At 38.8% G+C, this 23,279-nt stretch overlaps 1 protein-coding gene and 1 long non-coding RNA gene across 2 annotated transcripts in view; one reads left to right on the forward strand and one right to left on the reverse strand.

The window, feature by feature from the left end:
• Positions 1 to 9,304: 9,304 nt before the first annotated feature.
• The window catches only part of LOC101162184 (signal transducer and activator of transcription 5B-like), a 34,762-nt gene continuing 20,787 nt past the window's right edge, over positions 9,305 to 23,279 (forward strand). The window contains exons 1-2 of the mRNA XM_023956571.1: positions 9,305 to 9,833; positions 22,960 to 23,107. Of these exons, the coding sequence (XP_023812339.1) occupies positions 22,974 to 23,107 (134 nt within the window). The 5' untranslated portion in view covers positions 9,305 to 9,833; positions 22,960 to 22,973. The remainder of the gene's footprint in view (positions 9,834 to 22,959; positions 23,108 to 23,279) is intronic.
• LOC111947654 lies at positions 16,212 to 17,702 on the reverse strand. The gene is made up of 2 exons (XR_002873522.1): positions 17,287 to 17,702; positions 16,212 to 16,928 (listed from the first exon to the last, which is right to left on the reverse strand). It is a non-coding gene; the product is annotated as an uncharacterized LOC111947654 (long non-coding RNA).

Below are 23,279 nucleotides of genomic sequence, written 5' to 3' on the forward strand. Positions count from 1 at the left end.
GCATTTGTGTGCTGAAGCATCCGGACCTGCAACAGAAGCTGCACTAGCACACCCCTGAGGCTGCAGGAGCACTGGAGCGCAGAGGTCCTTCATCGCTGTCACTGTCAGTAAACAACAGTCTGCTGCTGCTCGCTGCTATTTCAGTCCTTTCTGCACATTTTTCAAAAACTTCAAAAACAACTGACATGAACTGTAAATCTTAATAAAGAAGTGCATTTTTAGGTTGTAATGTTTTTGCTCCTCTGATATCTTAGCAGTTTGATGATTTTTAAAGAAAAATAATCCTGAATGTTAATACTAAAGCTTTTTCATTGCAGGCTGTCAAATAATACCCATTTGTACCTTCGCTTTTTGATAATCTCATTTATATAAGATTATATAAATAGATTATATAATCGTATTAATATTTTACGGTGAAAATCAGCAGAAGAACTCAGATTTGTGGCACAGAAATGGATGAAAGCTGGACTACTTATCAACCACAGTTACAGATTGAAAAACAAAATGTTATTGTATTCATTATTGCAATGTAAGAAATCTATTAACTCTTACTTTATAGCATCAGTGACAAAGCAAAATGCTTCAATTGTTATGTGTTTTACTTCTGTGACCTTAGGACCTATACTTTCTTTAGAAATTTATTAAAAGTTTTTTTTTCTTATATTAACTGCTGTGGCTGATACTACGAAAATCTAAAAAGAAGACTAAATGTAAAAATGGGGGGCATAGATAGATAGATAGATAGATAGATAGATAGATAGATAGATAGACCCAAGAGAATCGAGAATAAGGCTGAGACTGTCAATTTAAATGAAAATCCAAAACATGTAAAGCAAGACATTCAACCAACTCCAGCCCCAACAAGGAACCACCTGGAGAGAACAACAGCAATTTAGCAGACATGCTTTACCAATTCTTTGCTGACTTTGACAGACGTGGGGTTGATAATGAATCCATGACCCCACCTGAAGCCACAGACCACCCACTGACCCCACAGACACATGTAGTGAGGTCCATCTTCAGCTCTGGGCTGAGGCTTGATAAAGGTTTAGCAAGACTGATCAGGGGTTCCAGATGGGAAATGTATCTACAGAGGTCTTTTATCATCAGTGTCCCAGGCTAAGGTTTCCCTTTTAAAGCAGCAACTTCTCACAAGGATTACAGAATAGTGTCCCATCATGCAGAATGCCTTTTCCAATACAGCTCACTGTTAGGATCAACGTGTGTGCGCCAAATTCTAACAAGTCAGCAAGTCAACAGATCCACAACTGTTAATGATTTTGAATAAAACTCAAATATACAATATTTAACAGAGGGAAACACATAGACACAGTTGTTTTTTTTAAAGAACAACAGCAATTCAATATTCTTCATAGAGTATATTAATTTAGAAGTTTGTGGACATATTTTGAAACTGCTTAGTATCAAAACGTCATAGACAATACCAAAAAGTAAACTTATGATTACTAGAAAAAAACTTTAAGAAAGACTCTGCAGGTCTGACAACATCCTGATGGGTGAAACTGAACTGCAGTCATTTATTTTTGTTGCCACCTAGAAAATAAGGAGTCCCTAAACTGTCTCAAACTTTAACCTGTTTAATTTATTTTTGTAATTTTCTCCACTAATGATTCCTTATTGCTTTTTTCATGTTTTTTATATTTTTTTGTGTGGTTTACATTTCTCTCTTTAGTCATTTCAGCTGATGTTCACCTTCTTTCACTTTGCCCCTTGTTGACGTTTGTCCTGTCAGCTGTTCACACCTGACTCAGGCTGTAATTACTTCACCTGCTGCTTGTCTCCGTGTCCCTTTAGTAAACATATCATCATCCTGTTTCATGCTGCTTTTTTTCCATTTTTGTGCCAAGTTCCACTAATAGCTGCATGTTCACTTGTGTACTTTTTAATGTCTTACAATTTTGTGAGATCATTTATTGAAGATTTTACTCTTACTGCTCAAAGGGTTTTTGGCTTTTTTTGCATAGACTGTTTGTTTAAAAAAACATAGAAGAACAGCTGGCTTTGTACCAGGTTTTAAAAACACTATCAGCCAGCATAAAATACCTTATTGAAAGCAGCAGAACACTTATCAACGTGATAAACAGTCATTCAGTTTAAATATTTGATCTTGGTGCTGCACTTCAATAGTGAGTGCTTCATTCAGAGGTGCCTCAACAATATCTTAGAAGTTATTTATGGTAACAACCTTCATAGAGAAAAAGGTCACCCTCTGAATCTCATTCCAGTGCCGACACAGTCCTCGTCGCTACCTTTGGCCTTCCATTGTGTGGGCCTTGATACTGACAAGGTTGACATCAGAGGAGAGCTCTGACACTGGGTGAGTTAGGACTGCCAGCTGTTAGCAATCAAGTTTATTTTGAAGTCAGGGACACACAGACCCCCAGGGCCAAAGTAGCAACCAGCCCAGCCCCTCACCCTCCCCTTACTCAGCCTACAACCTCCAATCCCCTGGTCCTACAGATAGCCAGCACATCTGTATTGGTTCCAGATGTTGAAAACCTTCGGTGTGGGTCCGTACTGGTGACAGGGCAGTATGGAGTGGAAATGCAGCAAAAACCAATTTAAACTCCATAATAAGGATTCCGGTTTTGACCAAATTGTGACCAATGAAGAGAATTCCTATGGAAAAAAATTGTTTTTTTGAATAGTATGTTAGGTTTTAAACTCCTGTCAGACATTACATCACTCAGTCAAAACGCTTTCCATATTCGTCTGCAACTTCTGTCCTTGAAAGAGGGGTAATATGACAGAAGGAGCCACTGCTGCTGACTGAATGCAGAAACACGCTCTTTTGTGTCGTAAATATATGTTTTCTGCTTTTGAGAAAATAGCCAAAATCTTAAATATAAAAAATATCGTTTTAAGTTAGTCTTTTTTGTGTTCGATAAATAAAAAAACATATTTGTAACATTTTCATAAAGCAACAAAAAAAGTCAAAAGCACAATAAAAACGCCCTGGGAGGGAACAAATAGAAAAACAAAACTGAGCTTCATTGTTTCTGCTTCAGTCCCTCAAAACTCACGGGAAATTGGATCTGACAGGTGGAATGTCCTTGCAGAATGGCTTGGCCTGCCCCGTCTCAGATGGCTTAAATGTGATCATAAAATAAACAAACAGTAAATAGATAGACAGGAGAATTAACAGATGCCCACAAGTAATTAAAGTGTAGGTGTCCCATTGAGTGCAGCAGCAGACACATGCTGTCCAGCTAAGATCAAAAAGGGTAACAAGCAATTCATCTTCAAAGTTAGATTTACTTCTTGATGGGTAGTCTGTGGATTATCATGTGTGGTGCTGCTATGATAACAGCTAATTTCAAACAGACCCCTGAACAAGCAGAACGGGTTCTGTGCAAAACCTACAATTTTTACTTATATGGCCAATCCACGTGGAGAATCCAAAAAATGAAACATTGTTACAAAAAAAAAAAAATCAATATGGGCATAAAATGCTACATATTTGAGGATATTTTTGGGGGTATTTCATTTCTACTTGGACATTTTTGCAGAAGTGTTAAAAAGTTCCAAGTGATTTTATGAATAACTGAATGAAATATAATAACGAATATAAACGATGTTATGAAATGTTTTTAAAAGTCTAGATTGTTAAAAAAACATCCTGGAAAAATAAAACCATGTTAAAAAAAGGTGGAGCTACAGAAATGATGGTCGATTAGGTCACATAGGCTGATCAACACTGACATCTGGTGGTCGTATATGGGATAACACTCTCCTTTGCTTAGGCCAGTGCTTCTCAATTATTTTTTGCAGAAAAGAAAATTTCTGGGGAATCTTGGGTGTAAATTTCCTCACCATGAGTGAGGGGGCTGTGAACAGAAGGTAGATCCAATACCTTTTGGCTGTTTGTGGTGCGTACAATAAGCAGTGGGTTGGTGCTAGAAAGGAGATGATTTAATCTGCTTCTCCATGGTCTTCTCCTTCTCTGGAACTGGGCGGTGTATGGGGCACAGACAGTTCTCCAATGTATCAATTTATTTAGCTGCTTGGCTCTTGTTTCCCTGCTACATTGAATTTGAGTTATCAGCTGGGTCATGACAGTATCTCTTACCAATAACAAAAGAAAAAAAGCAACATAAAACCATTTTCAACAAATATTACCTTTACTTTGCCACACAGAAATCCTGTTGTAGTCTAAAACAGAAAAGATGGATGTTGTTGCAACATCTATTCATTTTCTAAAGCCTATTTCCTGTTCAACCCGCCAGAGGCCTGCAGCCTTGATGTTTATGATGCAAAGTCTTTTTTATGAAACCTGTTATGCCTCTTAATTGACTGTCGCTATTTTTGCTCACAACAAGCTACAGTGGTATCACCTTCACTATTGTTGACACCTCTAAGGGATCCGACCCAACTATTAACACAATAATTGTCGGCCTTGCGGAAGTTACACCTCAAATGCCAGCCAACTTTGTTGGCCCAAATGAAAACTGAGGTAATTGTGTTTACCCCTAGTGGTCAAAAAGATCATTTTCTTGATCTCCTTTCTCTTGCCCCTTTTGAACAGTCTGTGATCACGAACCTGGGTGTGAAACTTAATGCAGGTCTGAAGCTCGACCTCCAAATAAACGCTGCGACTTTTATGCTGTGTCCTTCTTTTTTCAGATGCGACATTTGGATAGGATTAAGTCTTTTATATCAAAAATTAACCTTGAAATGGTCACCCATGCCTTTGTGTTGTCCAGACCAAATTATTGCAGTTCTTTGAATGCTGGGCAAGGCTTCAATCGCCGGGCTGCAGCTGGTCCAAAATGTAGCAGCCAGATTTATTTGTGGGGCAAAGAAGTTTGACCACATAACGCCGATCTTGTTCTCTTTGAACTGGCTGCCAGTGCAATATTTGCTTTTTATTAAAACCCTGATCCTTACCGTTGAGCCCTGGTAGGTACAACACCTTCTTACCTCTTCAGTCTGCTTTTAAAATATTCCTCCCTAAAGTCCTTACACTCCACTGACCAGTTTGAGTTAATGGTTCCCAGAACCAAACATACGTTTCAGGGGGGGGCGTGCTTTTGTTGTGTTGTCTCCTAAACTATGGAATCAGTTGCCAACAACAATTATAGAGGTCACGCAACTAGAGGGTTTTAAAAAACAATTGTTCTTCCATTTCAGCGCTTTAGCATCAGCCAAGCCCTGTTACTATGCTGGTTTTAAACTCTGTTTGAATTTGGTTTAATGCTTTTTATTCTTTTATGCTTTATGATTGTACAATGTTTTGTTCTCCCTGTGTACAGCACTTTGTGCCTCTGTGGCTGGTGGTGGAAGGTGCTTTATAAATGAAGGATGATGATGAAATATATTTACTATTAAATGGAAAGTAAGGGTATAGAAGGGTGTAGAAAGTGTCAACAGTGTATTAGAAAACAATAAAGCATTACATTATCAGCATACACTGAGTAAACTAAAGGCATGAATTCAACTCAGTTTACATAGGATCACGAGATCTGCCGTGAGGCTGCGTTTTGTGTGCTGCTTCACACTTGAAGCCTGCACCATAACTGAACAAGAAATATGCAACATACACAGATTTGATGGAAAATAAGGATTGAAATGATACAGATAAATTGCATTTATAGAACAGATTAGTGGATACATATTTATTTTATTTATGTTGCTCATGATGGTGAGGACGATGACGTGTTTAGTACTGTCTCATGTGCCTCCCCTGATTTCACATCACTTGCCGAAAAGTATTTTAATGAGGAATAAAAACTTCTAAACAGACCCCAAACCCGCCCAAATTCATGTCCTGCTGTCAGAACTCTGTCTCCCCCTCTGGTCATCAGCGGGAACCGTCTCCAGAGTTCTAAATGCACTTCATCTCCCAGCAACCCCAGCGCATAGTTTCTGTATGCCACACACCTGACTTTCATTTGCAATCACTCACTAGCCGCGGTTACATGGGCAGAATATATTGATCGGATCAATGGTCGGGTTAAAATTCACCCGTGCACATGGGCACAGAAAACCTTTTTCCGATTAGAACAAACGTTCCCATGGCTCACACTCTCGTTCGGAATGAATCATTTGGGCATGCGCAGTAGTGTAAAAATCACCCGGATGCGGATATAGGTCCCGTTGTAAACAAACCGCTTCCACAGACATTTATGCAGCAGCTCGGTAACATACGAGACGATCTTCCAAACGTGCTTTTATTAATGTCATGAATATTATGAATTGCCTGTTCGCTCATCGTTATATTTAATCTGTGTGGTCAGTGCTTTTTTTGTGGAAGAATTAAGCTGGACGAAAGCTTAGGACAGACTAACACGGGCTAACATCATTAGCCTGATGGATGGACACAAAATCCAGGACCGTGCAAGAAACGCAGCAATCTGCAGCTTTCTAAGGACTGAGCGACATTTATTTCTGCTCTGAAAGTTCACACAGACCGCCCCAAAGCCACTCTGTGAGCTAGCGGCCCGAGCTCTGTTCGAACACGGTTCCTCCTGAGTCCTGCAGCCGCTAACCCAGAGCGGCGGGACGGCTCGCAGTCTGAATTCTCCCACACATAAGAAAACAACAAAACGCACACGTAAAAAAGCCCCCCCCCCCGACACAAAATTATTAATCCAGCTGCTCTGCTCACTCGGGTGCCAGTGGACCGAGTGAGCGTCAGGGGGCACGAAGCGCTCCTCCTCCGAATCTCCCCCGTGAGGGGTGTAAGAGAGGGGAGAGCCAGCGGGGCGAGAGCGGAGCGGCGCTTTTCACGGGGCGTCCGCAGAGCAGCTGGTCGGTCCCGTATGAGCTCCAAAGCTTTCTCACAGCGAAACACCTTCTATGCATGACGTAAACCAGAGCAGCAGTGACACACGATCGGAATGACCGTTTACATGCTCCACGATCGGATAAACGATCGATATAACCCACCTATCTCGATCGGAAAGAAATTCTGATCCGAATGAGTCTGATCGGGGCAGAGTATTCCGAACGGCGCGTTTACATGACGCATTTTCTTTCCGATCAGGCGTTCATTCCGATTACTTTTGCCCATGTAAACGCGGCTACTGTCTACTTAACAACTGCACTGACCCTCACTCAGTGCAAAACTATTGTTTGTGTCACTCTGCTTGCATCACCGAGCGTCATATCCAGACATGATCTTCTGGTTTTCGGTCCTTGTTTTGACTGCGTTTGCCTGCTGGTTATTGGGAACTCATTGGCACAAACAGAAACCTGATGTCAGTAAAACACTACAGTACAAACATACAAAATTTAAGTCTTTTTTTTTGCAACACAACTATAACCCTAACTTTAATTAATGCATAGCCTTAATCCAGTCGAGGGTCCTGTAGGAGTTTTGCCTCAATAGTACTGACTTTTTAAATGTTATAAACATAAAAAAAAACTATGAGGGTTGCTATAAACAGATGATGAGGAAAATGAGGCAGGCTTACTCAGTGCCCACATTTGCGGCCAAGACTCACATTTCCAATAAACCCCTGCTGCTTTGCAGAAACTGTGCCCAAAAAAACACTTTTTTTATTTGGGGGGGGGGGGGGGGTACAAAAACCACAATGTGTTTATAACTAAAAGACCACTGGGAAGGCTTTTAGAATAGATCAAAAGATGATTGGGGTCGGACTTGAAAAGTTTTATACTCACTGTTAAGGGAAACCTGTATTGATCTTGTGGCAGCCGGTGTTGCAGGTGGGTCTTTAAGTGAAGGTGATTATTTTTGTTTGAGGAAATAGATTAACAGTAAATTATCAAATGGTATTTTAAAAATGTCTTATTTTTGTTGAAAGTTATCACCTGCAGGTGTGGCCTAGTGTTAGACAGGTTCAGAGAAATTGAAGAGAAAGGAAAGATGAGCTGTTTGTGAGCTGTAGACATGCTTTTCTGAAGGTTCCTTCTTACATGTTTGGCCTCTCAAAGACAATTTTGCAGTCTTCTGTGGACTGCACAGAACAACCACAACACGCACACCATTCATCCACAACCCAAACATTGTAACATGGATCAAAGCTTCAGCTTTTTGCTTTGGGTTTAACTGAGTTTGCAGAAGAACAAAGAAAAGCTTTAGTTAATCTCAGGCTTTCTTTTTGTTTTTGTGGTTGAATGTTAAAGAAAAATGCTGGCTGTTATAAACCAAAGTAAATATTTGTGAACACAGATGTCATCAGGCAGCTGAAGGTGTCTTTAGGTAACATGTAAATATTTATTCAGTTGTGGAATGTTAAGTTAATGAGACGCCGGGAGATTTCTACTAAATTCAGCTTGAATTAAAAAATGTAATCAAAAGTAAGGAAAAACTGTCAAATGAAGGCAAAATACATGTAAAATGAAGCACATTTTTTATAGGGAGGGGGGGAACAATTTTACAAAGATTCGATTCACATCTTGTGGCTGCTAAAACGATTCACTGCTCTAAAATGGATCCAGGATATCTTTAGCCAAAAATTCAACCAGTGTGACTCAGAGATACATACCTGCGCACAGTGCAGGTGAAGTTTTCCAGAATTCTTGTATTTCTTGCAAGATGATTAAGTATACATTAAATATGTGTACCAACCAACAAGTAAAAAAGAAATAATGGCAAATCCATTGACACTTAGTTTCCTGTTGTTTTTCCACATCAAAATTGTATGAACTGTATGGTCAGGTCTTTGCAAAATTCAAAGTGTTTCCACACATTGGACTGGAATGATGACTTGATCATTTTTTGCTGCCATCATGTGAGTGTTGTCTACTGTGATGCACTTGGTCGTTTTTACTTTAGAGTAAGGAAAACCTACCATGCCTCAATCCAAATGGCATTTTCCAATATAATCAATTAATTTCCTTTTGAATTTCAATTTGATTAACTTCCTACAGACAGATTGATGAATGCATTCATGGATCAAATTCATTGAGTGGATTCATCTTTACAGCCTAGTATTTTTATTATGGTCAAAAAGAGTATGTATTGTGCCATAATGTGCTGTTTTTCAGCGCAATTCTTTTCAGGCTTTCATCCTGCATTTTCGTGTTAATTAAACTATGATCATATTGGTTCCTTCTTGAATCTCTTTGCGTAATCTCAGAGAACCGTGGCGCAGCAGGGTTGCAAAAGTTGCAGCAGTTAAACGCTGTTTTACGCTGGTTGCGTGGCCCTCGGCTCCGGTGCCGTTTGTGCGCGTCTCTGCTGAAGGCACTGGTCTGCGCAGATATGCTATCATGTGTTTTACTGGAACTCACTGCGTCTAGTAAAATGACTCATCATTGCTCCGCCCACGACCTGTTCCGTGGAAGTCTACCAGCCCAAGGCATTCATCTGAACTCATTGTTCCCAAAGTAGAGAGCAACTTCAAGATTTCATAGCCCAAACGAGCGGCTTCCTATTCCCACAGTTAAATATTTTTAGACGATTTATAGTTCTGGTTGGACAATCGGGTCAAAAATACGCCTTAATGCGACTCCAGCTGCAAACTTCTGCCGTCACACTGTTTCACTGTTACCACACAGCGCCCTGATGTTTGGGTACGACCCACGGCGCCTCAGTCATGTGTGGACTTGAAGGCAGGAAATAACATGATGCGCGGCTCCTGCTGCTCATGGCACATCGCGTAACGGGGAAGTGAGCCGAGCCCAGCGTCTTCACAAAAAGTAAAAGCAGAGAACAGCTCGTGGACTGTGGACGTTTTTTCCCCCCCGACATAAGAGTTCAGCTTTGAGGAGAACTGCGTAAAAAGTGAGAGATGGAGGCAGGACGTCTTCAGTAGTAGGCTCTTCGCGCAGGCAGAGAACCAAAAACCTGAAGAGGAAGAGGCGATTGGACACTTTGAACGCTTTAAGTCCGTGTTTGGAAAAAGGTAAGTTCTTAGGGTTATTTTTTTTATGTGGAACAGAGGTGATGAACAGAGAGGCTGCGTTTCTCCAAAGCTGTAAAAATAAGGTTTTCACGTGGGCCTCAAACACCCACCCTCTTTTTTTGCCACGTTTAGTTTCATTTTTCTCAAATCCATATTTTAAACTCAAAGTAAATATAATACATTTATTATGATCGTATTTGGAACGTAATGAATATTGGCCTCACGTCAAACCATTTATACCCATTTGTTCCACATGAATGCAGCTTTAATCTTCATTTATAATTTAACGCACAACAAAATCCCGATTTTTGCGTGGTTGCGCCCGATAGGTTGTCGCACTTTTTGGTAAACAAACTCCGTGTACACTTGTGCCAGCTTTCTGCGTGTCACTCCCTTCATCAGAGTTATGAAAGCCTCTCATTCACTTATATTGGCAACATCATGAAATGCAGCAACACCATGGCCAAAACACGCCCAGATCACAAACAGAGATTGGGGGGTGGGGGTGGATAAGAGAAGATGCACTTTTTAAAATCCTCCACCCTTCCAGCAGCTTTCAGTGCACAATAATTGTTTATAATAAGCTTCCGAAGTGGTTGTGGAAAGAGCCACTGAGTTCCCATGGCAGCTGCTCTTCTCACCCACCATGAAGAGGAAGGAGGAAGTGTCTCTCTGCTGTCTCTCCTAATCTAGTTCAATCACATCCAGGTTTTGGACATTTAACAAACTCTCTGTTGTGTCGCTGCCTTTTATTTGAGAGGAGATTGAGCTAACCAAAATGAAGAAAAAACAAGTTATAAAATCGACAACATTTATTGAAGGATCAATAACAACAATGTATGTTATACAGAGAATTATTGTAGGTAATGTGAGGTGTCTGGTGTGGAGTGTCTGCAGAAAACCATCAGGGAGGGGTCAAAAGGTCAATCCTTTGTCACTTAAAATATAACATTCAAATAAAAAAACAGTCTTTCAGTCTAATAAAATACATCATTATTAATTAATTATTTGTTAAAAACAAAGATTAGCTCAGGAATTTTTTCTCTCCCTAAAAATGTTTTGGTGCCTTAATTTACAATGTGGAGAACTAATTTGAAACAGAAGAACATGTAAAGTACAGTAAAGTACGGTGGCCCTTAAGAATAAATCACACCAACAAATCACTCAAGTCAAAAATATATTGCAGAACAAAGCAAAAATTAAAAAACAAAACAAAATTCCAAATAAATAAAATAAAATAAAAATGAAGCACTTTAGAAAACAAAAGTAATGACCTGAAATTAAAACAAAACGTCAAAGACAAAACACAATAAGAAACCAGAAAAGGTAGGAACTATAGGACATTGCTGATTGGATGATGTTAATTTTAACTTTGAGCTCTTTCAAATGCATCTTTAATATCAGCTTACTAAAAAGGTTGATTAGTACAGAGAATTTTTACTTTCATTTCATGCCAAACAACGTTCTGATAAAATGGAAAAATGTCATCATCCAATCAGTGATGTACCTATCTTTTCTGGTTTCGTGTTTCATTTTTTAACTTCTCATTTAATTCCTGGAAATTACTTGATTTCCAAAATGTTTATTTATTTTTATTTTTTTGCAGAAACTGGAAAAGGTTCGTTCTATGGGACATTGTACATGTTTTTTTAAATACTTTTTTATTTTGCTGTTTTTGCAATGATTTGTTGGTGTGACATGGAGTTCAGGGTCACTGTAGTAAAAGCTGTATAAAGCATTCTGCAACACTACAAGAACACTAAACCCACATAGCTATATAAGGGGCCGTGCAGCTTTTTAACATGTCAAAAAGGGATTTTTGTTACTGTCAAAGCTTTGTTTTAACTGCTGTATCTTAAGGGAAGTCTCATAAACCTTTGGAAAACTGAGTGCAAGTTTAAATGAAACCAGTGTTCCTGCGGTCATGTTACAGGTAAGTTGAGATGAAGCTGCAGTGAGACTTGTGAGAAAAGTGACAGATGTCTGAACCATGAAAGACCTTTGCTTTATTATAGTGATAAGGTTATTAATGCTACACATCTTGCATTACAGAAAATGTTATCAATTTTGTTTGTAAATACATTTTTTCAAATAAGTTGCTTACATGTTTTTGTTTCAATAAGAACTATGTAAGTATTGAGTCTTAAAAGGAAGTTAAGAACATTTTGTTTGGCATGCAACGCTTGAGTTGTTCAGAATAGAAGACGGAGAAGGAGACAGAATGTGTGGAAAATTGTGGGTTTCTTATTTGGTTGTTTTTTTTGTGAGGATACATGGCTGGGAAAACAAATGTTGACAGGCCTCTGGGTTATTGCTGCAGACATGTAAGACTTAACCGTGCAGCGACAAAAAAAATAAATACAGAAATGCAGCCTCAGGTGAACAACATGACTTGTAGATGTTTTATCTAAATTTAAAACAGTACCATGTGTGCTGCATCACTAATGTTCATAAACTTTTTCCAGATTTTAATTTCAAACATTTATTGTTACATTGATTACTCTTGGGTGGGGTCAAACACCTTAAACTGAGTGGAATGAAAAAGCACTAATAGGAATCCTGACGCTTCTTTGGTTTTAAAAAGGCTCTGTGTTATCATTGACTTTAGGAGACAAGGAATGTGTTTGCTGTATGAGAGAAAAAAAAAGAAACCCTTCAGCTCCTCTGGCAGTTAAATTGTTAGCACATAAAAACCAGCTTTTCTGCAAAGCCATTGTGGTACACCATAAAGCCAAAGTCAACAAATAGTCTTCCTTTACTTCTTTTCTCCTCTTAATTTTCTCCAGCTGCTCAAATTGTTGCGAATACATGTTACACCTTTAGAAAACTATACAAAAATAAGTAGACCATTGGCAAACATTTACACATTCACTGTTATCTAATTTTATAGGAATTAAGCATTTGCTGCATCAGCTCCACAGACAGAGACGAGGAGGAAATACGTTCACGTTCATCTGGATGATTTTCTTGTTTAAGGTTAAAGTCATAATTTTGTGATATGTTAAGCTTGTTACTGCCATTATAAATGAGAGCTTTCTTCAATTGTGAGTAATCATGAGTTTTCTTTGGAAGTCAGGTGACTTAGAACGACAAGAATTGAACAATGCTCTTCTGTTTTTTTTTTTTTTATAGAGAACACCTCCAACATAAACAGTGAAAACTGGCTAATCAAGACTTGTGGAGGGCAATTTGCAGTGACGTCATTCAGCCTTTTCATAGTTATTCTTGAATAAAACTGATAAGTAAATAAAGTCTTGATATGCCTTTTTTCTTTCATAGTCACAGGGCCGCAGGTAATCAGAATTAACTACAGTGAACTAAAACCCACAATGTGATGTCCTCGTATGTAGACGTCAGGTCTAAAGAGGTTAATGCTGTGTGACCCTCAGACATTTAAGTCACTTAATGACAAAAGATTAAAATCAAAGATACAACTTGACAGATCTGGTTCTACAACCACTAAACTGGTATCATGCGTTGCTGAAAGTTTTCAGTTCTCAGCAAGAAAGTTCTCAGCTAAGCAGTTCTGTTTCACAGAAACTCTGCTTTCTAACTGCTTGTAATGCAAACACGTTGTTACCGTACTCCTAATGTTACCGGTTAGCAGTGTGAACCTAAGTGCAGGACTACTGAAAAAGCCATTGATCTCCAGCTTTTGAAGAGCAATTTCTAGAATGAAATTATTCCTTTTTTCTCAACATCTGCTAATTCAACATTTTTTACTCTGCATTTTACTTTTCAAAAGTGAACAGACCAGTCTTAACAGAAACACAGCCATAATAAGCCACCTACAGATATTTTTGGACATATATTATATTAATACTGAATGGGGCACGGCTGTTAAACATAGGTTACAATAAAAAAAGGCCTACTTTACAAACACCAGCAAACTGAAGCTCTGCAGAGCAACAGGAATGCAGCACAAAGACACTTTTTGTGAGATCTGCTATAGGTTTGCAAATATATTTGTCCCTGTGCATTTATTCAAAGCATGTTACGGCACCAATCTTACACAAAACAAAACTTGTTGAGCGTTTTTATTAGTTAGTTCACAGACGTGAGAATTTGAAAAAGTAACAAATACTTAAGTACTAATAAACTGGATTATTTTTGCAACAATTTTAGTGTAGTGTGCAAACATGTTCACTGTTTTTATGTTTCCATGAAAATGAAAAGAATATATAGGACCATGTTAACCTCCTTTGATTTAAATAGTTTACCCTTTTTTGTTTTTTGTAAAAGACTAGGCCTTTCTCTCTGTCTTGTCATGCAGACATGATTTTGTGTAATTATGTGATGCAATGTAAAAAAAACGGCTCAAGTTCTCGGTTCTATGCAAAGACTGTAAATAAAGATGGTGTGGCGTCATCCATAGAAAATGCCTTACCTCCAGCTCCAGGGAAATGAAGCTAATACAGACACCATTTTCCTCATAACTGGCGCCAACATTTGGAGCCAGTCGACAGTCATTGGTCCAAGTCGATCCGAGTCACGTTTCTATTACGAGTAAGCTTGTTCGAAGTCCACACCCCTTCCACTGAGAATCTGTCAATCAAATGTTTGAGGTGGGGGACCAGGGGGCACCACATGCTTTTACTGAGGCATCAGATTGGTTAGTTTATAGCTTGAATGACTTGCGATAAAGAAAAAATATAACGAAAAACGTAGGATTAGCATGAAAAGGTGAAAAAAAAGGTGTCAGAGTAGGAATGGTTATTACTCAGAATGACTGAGTAATAACTGTTTATTTCTAAATAGAGGTCTATGGGATTTTAGCTTCTTGGTACTTCCTATTTGGAACACGAGGGGGCAGGGGGCAGGCAGTCCAGTGATACACTGTATATGGTTCCACAGATAGGGACAGGACCTCGTACCTCTGCAGGAGATGATGATGATGAATTATGTGAAGTTTTCCTTTTTTCATGTAATAATATCATGACTGAATGGACAGTTGACTACAGCAGACAGAGCTCTTATTAAAAGAACATAAGCATAGTTTTGTAAAACGCCTAATGCTGTAAAATCTATAAACGACCAGCATTTCAGTGTTAACATGCAAGAAAAACTGATAAAACACTTAAGTTTTCTCCTGAGGTGAGGGGCGGATCCAGCTGTTGGCTAAGAAAACTGACTCAGCAGTCTAGACATGTGCCCACAAAACCCTACATCTTTCCATGTGTTCATGGAGTTGCACAGCCTTGCATAAGGAATGTTATGACATACATATCATGACTTTATTATGTCTTTTAAAGGTTAAGTCCTTGAACCTTGGATGGCAATAAACACATTATCTTTCAACTGAAAATAAAATGTTAATAGAAAAGCCAAAAGCTTCTATGTTTAAACGTTGATACTGCATTTGAGGTAAGCGTTCACAAAGATTCAAGCAGAATGTTAATTAATAATGCGATATGATAATATGATAAAGCTGGGAGCAGAGCCTTTGGGTCGAGATGGCCAGGGTAGCCAACCTGGAGCTTATTGCTCACCCAAGGGATGGGTGAGATGCAGAGAGCATACCTGCTTTAATATACATACCTAGATGTGTGACAGCTAATGGGACTGACTATATTGAAACTTCTGAAAGTACTTTAGCATCAGCGAGGCAAGTGCAGCCAAGTGCCATGATAATGAGCATACTAGCTCCACCTGTCCACTCTGCTGTTTCAGAGTGGCTGGAGCAATTGCATATACCCGTCGGGTCCAGATGACCTTGGAGTTGATTAAAAACTCAAGCAGTGGAATATTTCTCTAGAAAGAAACAGTTTCTCCATTTCATGGGACCAAAACATACGCTTTTACATTCAAGGAAGGTTCTAGTTTCTGTTGTGAGAGTTTAAATAAATGCATTTAAAAATGATCAAAAGAGAACTTGCAACAATCATGCCTTTTGAAACTCCCCCTGGTTGTTTTTTTAAAAAAAAAAAAAAAAAGCCTGCAGCTCTTTAGAACTAATTTTCTGCTTCCACTTCCAGACGGCCACAGTCACACTTTTCATTTGTACTGTCAATTAATCTGTCATTTCAATGCTATCTTTCTGTCTGATGTTGACAAATAAACATGTGAAATTACTTTCAGTGGAGACTTGCCACGTAGTGTCATTTCCTCTTAACTGTTTAAAAACCTCAGTGTAAAGGGATAGAACTTTTTTTCGAGTTTAGAACCTGTTTAGCAATAATGACAAAGTATGTATTTCATTTCTTTCAGTTTTTTTACGTGTATTCATTTTTTAAAATTACATTGATGAGCAATATTCTCCAACAAATGGTTGAGCAGAGTGTAGCACCTATGCTATTAGGCAGAGGTAGTCAGGCTACTGGACCAAATATAGGTTCGCACGGAGTGGTGTGTATTGAATAAAAGAGCCAAGAGTCAATAAAAAGGTAGAATGGAAAAAGCCGGCAGTTTACTGAACAATTGACAAACAACAATAAACATACAAATTTGGTTCTTAAGTAATGTTAAGACACCTTTTCAACACCCTTTATGTTGTTTCTTCCTTTACTTTTTCTGTTAAAGTTCAAATAAAAGGTTTTGTTCAAGTTAATTTCAGTTTCAATCTATTTTAATTAAAGATGACCGGTCATTTGTTTTAAAGGGATTTTAGTTACAGAACTAAATTTATTTAACTTAAATTTAGTTTAAGCTTTCTTTTGAGTTCACTATAATTACCCTTTTCACTTTTTTGTAAATCAGTTTTGTCACTTTAAATTTACACCAAAAGTATCCTTTAAAGTTACAAAATATCAGATATCAAACAAAAGACAATTCAATATGCAAAGCAAACAAAGAACTGTTTTTCTAAATGTCCAATTGCTTAGCAAAATCCTTTAAAGTTTGTTAGCAGACGTATCCAGTTTTGGTAGTGCTCCTTTAAAGTATATTGGATCCACAGTTAGTGTTCAATCTCCTACCGCGACCTTGGCAGAGATTTTGTAGTAGTGAGGAAAAGTAAAGGACCACGTGATGCTCTACAGGCAGTCCGGATTATCGTGCTCCTTGGGTAGGCTCGCCATCCATGGATCAGGAGAAGTCCAGAACGATCCGGTCCGGAACCGTCTCCCAATTACTCTCGGGGGGACTCAAAAACCTGGCCTGCAGGACAGGCCATAAAAATAATTTTAGTCCATATGCAAAATAAAACCACTCCAAAATGAAAGCGGAGCCGCACTAGAAGGCTACGTGACTCTTTAGAAACTTAAAATGGCGGCTGCTCTTTTTTCTTTTTCATACATCCAACTCTACTTGCAAAATTAGCTTCTTTTCACACAAAATATACCCAAAATACATCAAATAAAATACATTCATGTTTCGAAGTGTCAAAGAAAATTATAAATATCTCAAAAGTACTGTTTTGTCATCTTTTCACAACTTAAATTGGTCTCAACTGGGCTCGCCTCATCACGGCAAAACCCACGCCACAAAAGTAGGCAAAATACAAAACAAAACTCACCAAAACTCGTCTGGTAATGGCATAAAATCTTATTTGGCTCACACCCCTCTTCCGGTCTGGCTTGACAACAGGTTTGCACCGTTATTTTAGTTTTTCACCGTAGTTTTTCAGCTAATGGCTACTCTGCTGCGCGTGCTTGCTGTCTCTGCCCTAAACAGGCCTATCTCTCCGCTACGCAACGCACAGGTTGGGGAGGGCTCTTGAAAAACTTTAAACTTTATCGACAACAAAAACAATTTCTCTTTTTAAACAAAAATAGTAATAAAACCTATAAATTATTAATGTTAATACTATTTATATTTTTATCCTCACAACTTTTAGCTGTTTTTATCATGTTGTTTATTAATATTTATTGACCTTTTTATATCATTGTAAAATGCTCTATTATTACTGAGTGTATTTGTAACGGGGGTTACAAGAGCATTTAAGTAACAAGAAATGAGCAAATCATCTGTTCATTTTGTTGGTTCAACCTTTTTCATTTTCTTGCATGCATGAATAAAATTAGCTTTTTAATGATAAATACTTTTAAACCATTTTCTTTTTTTGTATTTTGTAAATTTTTATAAAGATGCAGATAAAAGAAACACAGACTAGTAAGTTTAAATCAAAATTGCATGAATATTTGGGGAAAGGTCTAGTTTAGATGATCCGTCTGTCTGTGATGTTGGATGGGAGATGAAGCACTGGAAACTAAAACATCACACAACAGAAAAACATCAAAAGACATTTTGGTAACGCTTTCTTTTACAGTACAGTACTTACAGTGTACTTAAGTGGTACTTACATGGTACTTATTGTGTAACTACTGGGTACTTAAGTGGTACTTTTGATGGAATTTACTGAGTACTTACATGGTACTTTTTTGTGTCTACTCTGTACATACTGTGTATTTATGTGGTACTATTTGGTTCATACCTATGTGGTACATACTGGGTATTTATAATATTCTTACTGGGTATTTACATGTTGTGCAAAGGTGTCTTTTATGGTCCTTACCACATGTATGTGCAAGGTAAGTACAAATAAAGAACCTTGAATTTAAGTCTGCACTCGTATGTTTAATAGTATTTACCATAAATTTACCACAGAAACTACCCCTTAAGTACACTGAAACTGTACTGTAAAAGAAAGTCAGCCCTATTTCCACTCAACTACATGGTACTTTCATTACTAAATACTGGATCAGGATCAGGAAACTTTATTGTCATTTTATCATGATAAAACGAAATTAGGCTCTCTGGTCCCGGGCCAGCCGTTTACATTCAGACATAAATAAATATAGTATCAATAATAATATCAATGTGATATCAGACTGTTACGGAGTATTGCACAGAAGTATTTTTCAATTGCACAGTATGTTATGTTAAGTATTGCACAGCCCTGTGATATTGCACTTGGGAATTAGCTTGTTGTCCATGGAGAGTGGGGGGGGGGGGGGGGGTGCAGTGATCAACCGGAGTTCAGCAGTCTGACTGCTTCAGGAAAGAAACTGTTCCTCAGTCTGGTGGTCCTGCTCTTTATGCTCCTCAGTCTCCTCCCTGAGGGGAGCAGGGAGAACAGAGGGTGTGAGGGGTGAGTGGGGTCTTTCTGGATGCGGGAGGCCCGTTTCCTGCATCTGGTCTTATAGATGTCAGTGGTGGACGGCAGGCTGCAGCTCACAGTCCTCTGTGCAGCTTTTGTCACTCTTTCCAGAGCTTTCCTCTCTGCTGCAGAGCAGCTGCCGTGCCAGACAGTGATGCAGGAGGTCATGACGCTCTCCACCACACACCTGTAGAAGGAGGTCAGCACTGAGATCCCCATCCCAGCACGCCTGAGCCTCCTCAGGAAATAAAGGCGCTGGTGTGCCTTCTTGACCAGGCAGGAGGTGTTGGTGCTCCAGGTGAGGTCGCTGGAGATGTGCACGCCCAGGTACCTGAAGCTGGAAACCACTTCCACCGCGTCCCCTCCGATGTGAATGGGGGGAGGGGGGCATCTGTCCTTCCTGAAATCCATGATCATCTCCTTGGTCTTCTTCCCATTGATGCAGAGGTTGTTGTCTCTGCACCAGCTCTCCAGATGTTCCACCTCCTGCCTGTAGTCGGACTCATCGTTGTTGGAGATGCGTCCAACCACAGCTGTGTCATCTGCAAACTTCACGATCAAACAGCTAGGGTGACTCGCTGTGCAGTCGTGCGTGAGCAGGGTGAACAGGAGGGGGCTCAGCACACAGCCCTGGGGGGAGCCCGTGCTGAGGGTGATCGGGGAGGAGGAGACGTTGCGGATTTTTACAGACTGTGGTCTGTCTGTCAGGAAGTCCAAGACCCAGTTGCACAGAGTGGGGTTCAGTCCTAGTGTGTGTAGTTTCTGGGTGAGGGTATGCGGGATGATGGTGTTAAAAGCTGATGTGAAGTCCACGAAGAGCAGGCGAACGTATGCGTTCTTGTTCTCTAGGTGGGTGAGGGTTGTGTGGACCACAGAGGAGATGGCGTCCTCTGTGGATCGGTTTGACCTGTATGCATATTGGTGCCGGTCCTTGGTGATATCGATGGATTCTGTGATGCGTGTCATGACCAGTTTTTCGAAACATTTCATGACTATCGGTGTCAGGGCAACCGGCCGATAGTCATTCAGACCTGTCACTGTGGATGATTTGGGTATTGGAATGATGGTGGCGGTTTTCAGGCAGGTGGGGACCACTGGGTATGTTCACTTGAATATTACTTGGTACTTACCCCTTAAGTACACTGAAACTGGGCTGTAAAAGAATGTCAGCCCTATTTCCACTCAACTACATGGTACTTTCAGTAGTAAATGCTGGGTATGTTCACGTATTACCTTCCTATACAGTGTACATAGACACTTGGTCTTCTGACCTCACCAAACGACACAATGCTAACTTGTTGGTAAGGGTAAAGTAACTGCATTGTAACAACATATTCTGGCCTGATTACTTCTTGTAACATGAGACAAATTAAAGAGAAACAAGACAGCAGTGAAAACAACAATCTTTAATTATACACTTCTGCAGCATACAAAATGTCATCACAATGAAATTTGTTTTAAGTTCTCAACAGCATTCCAAAAAACACATTATTGGCCTGAGGGTCGTGCTTTTTGTCCGTCAAAATTCCTTCAGCAGAGTTTGGTAACGGTGCCGGACTTCTTCAGGGTTTGTAACTGCAAGAAAAATCACAATACAAGGTCAAATGAACATAAAAAGCATAAAGACTTTTATAAAGTACAAAGTATATTTTACTTATTTAATCATTTCTGTAATGAGTTTGATAAATCTCTGTGAATTCTTTATTGCTTTGACTGTAATGCTTGAAACTAATCAATTATTATCCTCATTTAAACATGATAATAAACTATTCAAAACTTAACTTTTTTTAAATATTGTTCTAAACGTGAACTTGTTTTAATATATAATGTCAGGAAAATATGTAAAACAACAAGGCTAAATATTTAGTGTGTGTTTTTGTTAAGTAGGTTGGGCGAGCATAGTTGCAAATTCCCAGCGCACTTGAATGCAGCATAACTACCCCAAGGGCAAAAGGACGGTACACTGTAAGTACTGTACTGTAAAAGAAAGCGTTACCGACATTTTTTAGGGAGGAAGAAGAGTAAAATATGTTTTTATATGTGAATCAGTTATGGAGGATAATTATAAATTAAGAGTGGAAAGCAATAGTTTGCTGGCTTAACTCTTTCAAACTAGTTATACTACAAATTAATGACATTAATACATATATTTTCCTTGAATGGCCTTTGGCTATTTGCTGCTACACTCATTGACGTGCGCGCACTGGCACCATTACTATGCATTGAGTCATGTCAACAGAACATACTGTTCCTGTTTGGGACAGGCAGGAAACGACCAAAAAAATAAGGCTTGCTCCCTTATTTCTTAACAATTTTTCCAAAGAATTGCTCGAAAGCTTGGAAAATTATTGATTTTGAAAGGAGGGAGGTTGTTGAAATGTAGTAGGATGAATGGGTGATAAACTTGGCAAAGTTGAGCAACAAGGCCCTTTTCTTATTAAAAAAAGAAAAAGAAAACTCCCTCTACCACGCATCCAAATAAAACTAGGTAATCAACACCTTGTAATACTCTTTCATAGTAAAATTAATACGAAACTACCATCTTTTATTATTATTGCATTACATACAAATACAAATATATCTCCGTTACAATTAACAATTACATTCAAATCAGATGTTTTATTAGGCCTTTTAAAATAATTAGCTTGGTGTTGTCATAAAATGTGACAGGCTGTGGCTTCTCCTGGAGGCCTTCTCCACTCTGAGGCCTCCTGTGAGAGTCACAGCTGCATGAAATCCTCATTAGGTCCCTATTTTAGGTGTGGCTTTTCTGTGCTCTGTGCCTAAGCGTCTTTGTACCTGACCTGTTTTTTTTTTTTTTGTTTTGTCCTCTCGAGACATTAAACTTTGGCTATATTGTGGATCTGCGTTGTGTCCTGTCTGCTACAGGGTTTCTCTCCTGGCCATTCCTTCACAGGTGTACTGTTGAAGCTGTGTGTGCTTTTGCAGCATTGATGTGTGTAAATGTCTAATATGATGCACGTCGTAGGTGATGTTCTGCTGAAAACAGGATGGCAATTACTGTATCTGATGGTTGCTGGAGTCTGCCACGATCTTTGAGTGGGAAGGGCCTCTGGAAATCTATGAGATGGAGCACTTGCCAGAACATATACACGTCTCACATGATAATTCTCTGGAACGATTCTTTACAATCCAACCTATAAAAATAGAATAAACACTGCAATTTATAAAACAAACGATTGCAGAACCTCATAAGATGCTAGAAAAATAAGCATGGAAAACTTTTTTATTTTCTTTCAATTTTTGGTCCAATGTTGACTCACTTATCAAAACAATCCAGTTAATGAGTTTATGAAAATATTGCATCTTATGGAGTTTTATAGTAAGTTTGGGCTGTGATGAATCTGTAGAACATTTGAGGATATTTTTATAAAATGCAATTATGTGTTTTAACCAACAAACATAGGTAAATTTAATCTCTTTATATATTAATCAAACAAAATAAATGAATTAACGATTTTCCATTAACTAGTCCGTTAACTGCAATTTTATCTTTGATACAGGTGTGTAAATTACCAGTAAAGTGGTATTGCTTAGTTATTAGAGTTTAGCCTAGCTGTAAACTTGTCTAATAGACAGACTTCAGTTAAAAAGCCTTTTGTAAAAGTAATGAATATTACTCCTGCATTACAATCTTAAACAGCAAGTTTGTCAAATTTTGAGATACTAAATATGAATAAAAATATACATTGATGAACCAAACTAGCACCCACTTCAGAGTTCCCAGCTGGATTTCTCTCTATTGAAATGTGATCACTAACCTGTGAAAGGTGACTCCTCTCGATTGGATTATTTCTTGTCATAGTTTTTGTCGTTGATTGCTAAACATTGCACCCCCTTTTATGATTCATTGCATACCTGTTTGCGTCATGCGGCAAGACTCAATGCATAGCAATGGCGCACATGTGTCACGTCATATGACACGTGACGGCCAATCCAGCAATATATTTTGATGTACACCACCATGTAGTATCCCTAGGTGTGGTACTGGCTTAAATAAACATAAAATGACTGAAGCATAATTTTCTTTGTCTGCAAAACTGACAAAAGTCTGTGTTTTGTTTACAGCTCTTTACAACATCATGGCTCAGTGGGCAAAAATTGCACAAATTATACACGTCCTGCCAAGCGATACAGTCCACTCACTGTATCCGCCAAACACTTTCCCCATTGAGGCCCGGTTTTACGCTGCTGAATGGATTGAGAACCAGAGATGGTAAGACAAACATCTTTGCATGCATATTTAAACAAATGTATATGTGTGTGTATGTGTGTGTGTATTACCATATTTTTTTAATTGCCCGTTTTTAAATAAAAAATGTCAATCTAACACTAAGGTCCAATCTCATGTAGTGCACAGTGCTTTACAATGTTTTCCGAGATTTAAC

Source organism: Oryzias latipes, chromosome 7 (genome assembly GCF_002234675.1).
Source record: "Oryzias latipes chromosome 7, ASM223467v1".
Classification (NCBI taxonomy): Eukaryota; Metazoa; Chordata; class Actinopteri; order Beloniformes; family Adrianichthyidae; genus Oryzias; species Oryzias latipes.